The sequence below is a fragment of the Brassica napus genome, chromosome C8 (genome assembly GCF_020379485.1).
Source record: "Brassica napus cultivar Da-Ae chromosome C8, Da-Ae, whole genome shotgun sequence".
NCBI classification, from domain to species: domain Eukaryota; kingdom Viridiplantae; phylum Streptophyta; class Magnoliopsida; order Brassicales; family Brassicaceae; genus Brassica; species Brassica napus.
Genome location: NC_063451.1, coordinates 9,468,257 through 9,477,475, shown reverse-complemented (window position 1 = coordinate 9,477,475; position 9,219 = coordinate 9,468,257). Strand labels below are relative to the sequence as shown.

The following is a 9,219-nucleotide window of genomic DNA, read 5'->3' as shown; positions in this document are numbered from 1 at the left end:
AGACTCTAACCCAGACAACCCAAAATAACAATCAGTCTAGCCCTAGCATGCAATATAAGCTAAGGCTAAGCAAACCGCTACTAAGTTAGACTTGGCCACCTGCCATGATCTAGCTTCAAGTAACGGGAACCTGCATTTAAAACAAGTCAACAACCAATCCCTAGTTAACCATATATACGCCTGAGTTCAGTACTCATGTAGTGTTAGATACTTAGACTATACAAGTATCATGAGCCGGTCGACCAACAATCAAACAAGAACATGATCGGCCAACCAATGATACCGCATAGCTTTAATATCCACCACCCTTCACAAGCAATCCTTCAAACACATACAGGCCAATGTCAGGCCTACACTAACCAAATACACACCAAGCCTAGTCCGGTACCTAAACCAGACTTAGGACTCAATGTCAGAACCTGCAAACAAATCAATCAACAACCAAACATAATCATAATAATAAGATACTATGAGTAACTATGACTCGATCTATCCCGTAACACCGTATATCGATGCTAAACTAACTCGAGGGTTCCATAACCCTGTACGACACACTAACACAAAAATCTAACCTGGGCCCTGGTGACTTCGTGTTCATCCTCTCTATCGGCAATATCCGATCTTCCTACCACAGAGGCCAGCAGAAGGAACTTTCAACCGACCACGGCCCACAGTCCTTCGGGTCACTGCACGACAGCCCACAGTCCTTCGGGTCACCGCGCGACAGCCCACAGTCCTTCGGGTCACTGCCATATTACACCGTCGTGTAATACTCAGCCATAGGACATGACCCCATTCGTCTGAGTCTTCCCGATCCAGCGAATAAGGGGTTTCCTTGAACCCGCTAGGTACGAGGGCGAGGAAACACTAGTCCACCCCAAAACAAGCCTAGCATGGGCGGGTTTCGCACCTGCTGTCGGCATAACACACACTCGTCACAATTATCCCTAGGAAAGACCTAAGGGACAAGACTCCAACCCAAAACTAAACAATATATAGGAGTCAATGACAATATACACCAATACTCGTAGTCCAGCCTATATGGCATAGGACCCGTAGTATCAAAATCACAACCAGGAGATCGGCTTTTATGGCCAAAGATCCCCTAGACAACAACATTACCACAATCCCTGCACAAACAATAATCACTACCAAGCAATCATCACTAAGGCATGTCTAATCCATAACTAATCAACCAAGTAGTAAATAATCAAGACATGCATCACATCTCAATCACAATTCAACTATAATCGATAATCTTAGTCCTAGTCAGGTGGATTTCACAAGAGAGTGAAGAGAGTTCCTAAGGATATGTCTTTCGAGGATGCATATTATAAGTACATACTTGGTAATTTCTTCATAGAGAGCAGAGAGACGGATAAGGACATTGAGATGTTATTCAACAAGGTCCGGCGTAAGCCTAAGAGGACTCTGAAGAAGGAACAAGATCCTGGAAAGTTCTTGATTCCATGCTGTATACATGATCACACCTTGCCAAACGCCCTCTGCGATACTGGATTTGCAGTAAGGATCATGGCTATAGACACTGCTGATTTATTAGGATTGAAGAAGGAGCCTTCTCAGGATAGTTTCACTTTCAAGGATAACTCCAAGGCAAACTCAGTAGGCATGATCAAGAATGTCAAGGTAGAGATAGGAGACTGCAGTATCCCTGTGGATTTTCACGTCGTGAAGAGAAAATCTGGCCAGATATCTTCTCTTCTTTTTGGAAGAGCATTCATGGCTACAGTGAGAGCAGTTTGTGATCTTAAGAAGAATAGGATGTGCTTGACTAATGTTGATGAAACTGTCTTCTATGATCCCGTGGAGAAGAAGAAAGGTGAGAAGTTTATTTCATGCATAGAGATGTTTGAAGATCCAGGACCTACATCTGATTTCAATCGCGAGCCCGCAATGCCAGAATCAGCGTCGGTCGATATTAGAGTTGCAGCATCGGTCCACTTCCAGTCCTCAGAATCGATCGACAATAAGCCTTCAGAATCGGACGACTCTCAGTCTTCAGAATCGATCGACACGAAGCTTTCAGCATCAGTCGATACCCTCCGAGTTTCAGAACAGCCCGAGACTGAAAAGTCTAAATCTGGGGTAAGGAACAAGAATAGAAAGAAGAAAAAGAAAAGGAATGCAGATGCAGATTCCCTATCAGTAATTACTTTGCAATGTCAAGAGGGTAGTCTTGAGTATAGAGTGCGCTGCAGAGGAGGTTCTGAATCCTTTACCAAGGTCAGAGTTGTATGTGATTCAGAACTGAGAGACAAAGGGGAAGCTTCTGCAAGAGCTTTTATCAACTGCATCATTAGGATGAGAAAAAGAGACACTGAGACTTGTTCTGGAGCAAGTTCACATGCTCATCAAGACTAAATCAGATCTCCAAAAGTCAAGCTAATGACTGAGAATAAGCGCTGAGTGGGAGGCAACCCACTATTAGGTAATTTCTTTCAGTTTAGTTTAGATTGTTACTGATTAAAGTTTTTATTTATTGGAGGTCAAAAAAAAAATTAATTACATAAATACCGAGGAAGACGAGTTTGTACGAGGATAGACGATGGCCGCGCAACATCGATCGACAGAGCATCACTAGCATCGATCGATCGCCACTTAACTGTGTCGATCGACAGAGCTTCAACAGTATTGATCGCCACTTAACTGTGTTGGTCAGCACTCACATCAAAGTCAGGTATACGGTTTTTCCTTGTTAAATATTGTCCTTATGATTTATATCCCCACCAATCTTAGACTGTATAACACTAGAGATAGTGTTGTTTAAGTCTGGGGGAGGTTCAACTAATATTGTGTTTTAGATAAAAAAAAAAAAAAAAAGAAAAGAACGATCCGAGTAGACGATTCCTTAGCACATCGACCGATGAGACCAGCTCGATATCGATCAAAAACACTTCAGATCCAACGATCGATTGTCACTTCATTATGTCGATCGACACTGACATCAGCGAGCAGGTTATTGTTTTTACTTGTTAAATTGTGTTTTTATGTTTATGTTATTACTATAACTCCGACTATATATACACTGGGCACAATGTAGTTTAAGTCTGGGGGGATATTTACTGATATCAGTGTGTTCATGAGTTTTATCAAAATGTTTTCAAAAGAGTTTTATTGAGTCAAGAAGGGGATAATGAACTTATTAGATTTTTGCTTGTTATCTAACCACTCTTTAGCACCATTCTAGACTTACTGATTGCAGATAGTACTAAAGATACTAAAGTAGATCAACCTGTCAACTATTCACACTTGCTAAGATTGTTTGAAGGAACCAAAGCTGACCTCCAACACTAAACCTGACACAACTGCTTGTCTTGGGGCTTGGTATACATGGGATCGGATTCTTCAAACAAGTTTGGAAGGTAAAGTCTTGCGTAGATTTATCACCATTTCTCTCTCTATTTCGACCCTAGATTTATAGGTAGAGATATTTGTTTCCAAAAAAAAAAAAAATGAAAGAAAAATATAAATTATATAAATATAGGTGTTAGTTAGGTGGAATCTGAACATGACTTAGTGGGTACAACCATTAAGGCTTTTTTCATAAGGATTCCAACAAAAAGAATTCGAGCGGGACTTGGTGGCGGCAATCATCAAGGTTCGATTCATATGAATTCTTAGATATAGGTCAAAAAGAAGTGACCAGGACTTGGTGACAACCACCATTAAGGCTTGATTCATGGAAGCCTGTCCAATCTTTGTCAACGATCTTGCAATATAAGCAGACTTTGACTGAAGAGAGAAATTAGTAGAGAGAAAAGATAGGAACTAACTTTTACCTACAGATCCATATACTTGTTTGAAAATCTTTGCATTCTGTGATCGATACTCCTAAGGTAAAGCATGCACTTTTATTTATGTTAAGAAATGAGGTTGGTAGAGAAGAATGTCAGACAAGATTTGCTAAGTTGGTGGCTAGGTGAATTTGGTTGCTAAGCTAGGACATGGTATAATGTGCTTTTGTGATTATGACGTTTTAGATGTGGATTGCAATATCGTAGAGGTGATGATTCTAACTTTTAAATTGTGTGAGTCCATGATGTTTTCAAACCTCTTTCATAAGACTGCCCTGTGTGTTTTACTTGAGGACAAGCAAAAGGGTAAGTCTGGGGGAGTTGATAGACCATGGATTTTACCCACTTTCAGCCATGGTCTATAAGTGTTTTAATATATATTTACTACTATATAGAGTTTATTTTGAGTATTTACAGGTTCAGGTACGTTCTGGAGAAATATGGTGATTTTGGAGCCTTTTGAGTGTAGAGCTGCACAGACGTGTCAGATGCCTAGCTATGGATGGAGACCTTCCGACTGTTAGATGGAGCTCATCGTTTGCCACAAGATATAGCTTTGAGTTAGCTTTCCAATGCCACCGGCTTGAGGTCAATCAGCATCCTGCAGCAGAAGTTATGCCTGTTTTACTGAGGAGTGGTCAGTCTGCCTCGCGAGAGGAAGCTGTCGAGAAGAGGAACGTATGTCGATCGATGCAGAACTCTTGACAACAATCGATATGGACGCCAGAACGTGGGCCAAGCATATTTCAAGACCGTTTGAAGCCCAGAAGCCACACCAAGTTACCAAAATACCCGTGGACGACCAGAAATCCTATTTATGTATTTCTAAGCCATTGTTGACGGCAACAAGCTTTCTATTATCCTATTCTATAGTTTTCTCTTAGGTTTGGAGAGAAGATTAATTCTCCTTCAGAGGCACGAAAGTGCAATCAATTAACGGATCCCGAACTCTGCTGGATTAGATACCTAGGCGCATACGAGAGTTGGTCTAGGAATCTAGTTGAACATAATCAATCAGATCGATAACGCTTGCCTAAGGCAGCATCGATCGACGCTTATACCAAAGCATCGATCGACGCCTGTACCGTAGTATCGATCGACGCTCAAACTATAGCATCGATCGATGCTCGATCAGTGTTGACATGCGAATGCTGAAACACTGAACTTAGTCAATAGATTAGACTCACAACAAGAGCTGGCTGTCTTTTATATTAGATATCGAATTCTAGAATTAATTTATAAACCATTAGCATCCTTGAATTGTAGTTTTGAATCTCTTGATTGATAAATCCCTAGGTCAAGCTATTTCTCCTAATTGCTTACAACCTCAATTAACCAATCGAACAAATACTTTGTTCACCTTGCTTTGCAATAAATTTTTACTACTTTATAAACTATTAGCCTAGCTTAATCATATAACTATTATATCTAATTGGTTCCCTAGCTCCCTGTGAATTCGATCCCTAAGTACTACAACTCGACCTCTTATTTGAGAGAGTATAAGTCACTTCTTAGGGTAATTTGAGTAATATCAGTACTGGACCGAGGAAATCTGAGTTCGAAGGATACTGGACTGATGGGATTGAGATCGAGCACTGAAGGTACCATGGTGGAGTCTGTAGCCGATGAGCGATGTATTGACGATCGCAGATCAGTGGACTGGATCTGTTTGTATGCTAGAGAAGGCAGAAAGATGGCTGTAGAGCCGGGCGTATGTACAAGGTTTTGGATGCGTGTTACTGTTACTGAAATTACTGAGGAGCAGGATGGCCGTGGGGAGAACTGACTGGATCGAGGGCTGTGTAGCTGACTGTGTACTGACTGATCCGGGTGTGATCAGGGACTGGTTCTGGGGCGCTAAGCATGTCTAGCGTACTGTCTATTCTGAATTGCTGGTTGGAGACCAAGTCGTCTCTCTTTGTTTACTTGGATCACGTGGGCATGGTTGGCTGAGTGATTGAGGAACAAGGGGATTCGGTTAAGTATCTGATCGAGCTGGCTGGATAGGACGGATGGGAAGCAGAAAGACAGCAAGGAATGAGTGTATGGATGGATTATTAGATAACAAAGCACCGAGGCAGTAAGGTACATGTTTATTATGCTGCGATTACTATTAGACTGTTAAGTTGCTGGATTAAAATTAGCGAACGTTGTGTACTGAACTGAACCTCTTAGAAGAAAGCTGGTTAAAAATCGTAAGTAGAGGGAATCTTTCGTAAAGGGCCAGTTTGGGTCGGGGCAAGCGAACTGAGGACGAATCAGAGGTAAGGGAAACCGGGTCGGGGCCTTTCAAGTGGTATCAGAGCGATTACGGTTCTAGGACATGAGTTTGAAGGAAGAATCAAAAATGTCTAGAGCGAGTGGACGCGTAGAATTCTAAGGGCGTGCATTGAAGAACTGATGTGAGACTTGATCTTGGGAGTGATCAAGTCAGACTTAGACTTTGTATGGGAAAATGTAAGTTCGTCTGATTGAATAGAAACCAGAGCTGAGATCATTGGAGAATGATCAAATTGCTTAAGGTGTTTTGGATTGCTCAAGAGAGTTATCCAAGAAATGATTCTAAGTGTTGGAAACAACAGAAAGGTTTACTGAAGTCAATGGATCCAGATTCTGAAGTAAAGAAACGGGAAGGATTGAGTAAGAGTTTACTGAAGCTTAAGGAAGGTAAGCCGGCTGGAGATAAGATTGAATCAAGTGGCTCGAGAAAGCAAAGGATGCTTCGGAAAAGTCTAAGTAATACAAGGAACTGTCAAGGACAATGATGTCGGATATGGAGCCAAGGAGCTGACGAGTTTAACTCTGTATGGACAAGACGTTCATAACTGAATTTGGAAGGAAGACTTCAGCAGAAAGGTTCAAGGCAGGATAGCCGAGTGGATGAGCTGAATGTTGTAAACGGAAACAGAGTTGGATAGAAGGTCCGAGGAATTGAGATAGAATCTCAATGAATTGGCTAAGGCAATGGATGGAATGCCGAAAGATAATCTGACCGAATCAGGAGATCGGAAAACTGAAATGGACAGGTCGTTCATGGAACAATGTAAGGGTTTTTGATTAAGACACTGATGCTGGAATGTGAAGTTGAGAGACTTACATTCGGGTGGAACGTTCTATTGAGGATGCTTAGACGGATTCTAAGATTTGTAAGTGATGGACAAGCTGGTCCGGGAAATTGAAACTGGAAGTTCCATGGAAGGATTCGGAAAAATTTGTGTAAGACTTACACATAGCAAGTGGCAAGTGTAAGCAAGTCTGGATATAAAGAACTGGACAAGAGGAATGTCAAGTATGACTAAGCTCGATTGTCTTAGTAGGTTTGTGCGGTCCGAGAGTTGAGATTATCGGAACAAGAGATTGGAAGTCAGGTGTACTTGCCAATGACTTGCTAGATGATCAAGAAACAACTCGGAGGTACAAGATGCTATAGATGATGAGCTGTGGTCAGAGTATCAAAAGTAGTAACTGATCGGTTCCTACCATGAGCATCTAGATCAGACAATGTACTTAGGGGCGGTGATGCCTGCTAAGGCTTACTGGATTGTGGATGACGGCTCGATGATGTCGGACGATCATTTGAGTTTAGATTATTGATTCCTTTCCTGCGAGAGTCTAGATCAGTCTAGGTGCTTATGGCTGAGATGCTCATTAAGACTTAGCTGGATTGCTAGACGGCTTCTCGGTGACTTGGAATGATTATGCTAGACTAGACTAAGTGTTTGATCAACTGGACAAGTGGGAATACTGAAACATTAGTGTTAGTGGTGATGATATGTCCTTAGGAACCGAATGGGTTAGCTGAGGCATAACTGTACTGATACTGTCTGTGCTGGCGTCTATGGAAACAGAGAGTTTCCAAGATGTGACTGTCTGTCATCGCTTGTACTGTCCTGACGTCTGTGGGAACCGGAGAGTTGCCAAGACGTAATTGTAATCGCGGCGGTGGGAACTAGATTAGTTCCCCATTGCGTGTCTGTACTGTAGTCTGCGGAAACACAATCTGATGTCTGTGGGAGATGTACCTTCTAAGACATAATTGTACTGTAACTGGAACTCAAGAAGTACACTACTGTGGGTTTCCGATCGCGATGAAAGCATGGATGAGAACTAGTGAGAGTTTGCCATCACATGTCTGTAGGACGTCTGTCTGTTAGGTATGTATTGTATGAACTGATGTCGTTGGGAACTGCTGAGTTTCCAAGACATAACCGTGACTGAGTCAATGGGAAAGAGATGAGTTTGCCATTTTGGAATTGTGAACCGGGAAGGACTGAGAGTCCGAAAGGAAAACTGTGCAAGGGATCAAGTGTAGGATCCGGTAAGTAATGGTTGTAAGGATCATGAATGATCCGGAGGTGTCAATAAAGATCAGTAAAGATCTGAGAAAAGCTGATGTCGATCATCATAGGTGGTCGGGGCCAGGTTAGGATCAGGGAGTGATCCGAGGAAACAACTGTAAGGATCAAGATGAGATCCATGCATTCTGAAAAGATTAAGTTCCTAGTATTCGAAGTTAGGCCATGCTAAGGAACCCTGGAGTTCGAGAATCAAACAGTCAAGTCAGGATTGGACTGAGACTGGTTGGAACTGAGTTCCGGAGGGACTAAAGTTGAATCAATAAGTGACTATGATTGGTTAAGGTTTAAGCTGGAAACACTTAACTAAGATAGTGAGTTAACACTTCGAGAATTGAGGTAAACTGGTCAGCACTGTTGGGAGTCTAGCATTCTCGCCAAAGTGTGTGTCCAAACACCAAGAGAATGCTCGGAAGTAAGGACTACTATGCTTAGTGAGTTGGTGCACTGAACCGAGAATGCTACTGGCAGGATAAACCAGGTAGCATTCATAAATCAGGGCAAGACCACGTCATATTCCCGCAAACACATGGAAAGTGGGAACAGACGTAGACTTGACCGTCATCTTTTGTCCAGAGACAAACGTGCTTAGCGGGACAGTATTTCTTAGAATCACCGCCATAATGTTTCCGCAACCGAGATCTCAGCAAATTGTTGTAAAAGTATGGGGGAAATTGTGTCTATTATTAATGAATCAGAAGGTCCCTTTATATAGGGATTACAAAATATAGAAATATGGAAAGAGTACAAAACCTAATCCAACTAGAATTAGGAAAACTACTAAGACATGGAAAAGGAAATTGGGCCAATCTGGCCGACTCTAAACCTCCATGGCCGGTTGAGCCTTATCTTCTGGTCTTGGTTATGGGCCATCCACTTAATGATTTATAACACTCCCCCTTGGATGCCATAACCATATAGGTTTGTAACATTCTTAATGTTGCCTCATTAAAACCTTTCCAGGAAAACCAAAAACCCAATAAGGGAAAAATGGAAACCGTGGTTAAGGAAAAAGAGTACAACACATGATACTCCCCCTGATGAATGCA

At 42.0% G+C, this 9,219-nt stretch overlaps 1 protein-coding gene across 1 annotated transcript; it reads left to right on the top strand.

Annotated features, from left to right (window-relative positions):
- Positions 1–1,311: 1,311 nt before the first annotated feature.
- LOC106403665 lies at positions 1,312–2,382 on the top strand. The gene has a single exon (XM_013844475.1). The coding sequence runs from the start codon at positions 1,312–1,314 to the stop codon at positions 2,380–2,382; it is 1,071 nt and encodes a 356-aa protein (XP_013699929.1).
- The last annotated feature ends 6,837 nt before the right edge of the window (positions 2,383–9,219 follow it).

Bases quoted from the DNA above. Each gene is read 5' to 3' on its own strand.
- LOC106403665 (XM_013844475.1), top strand. From the start codon at position 1,312: ATGTCTTTCGAGGATGCATATTATAAGTACATACTTGGTAATTTCTTC.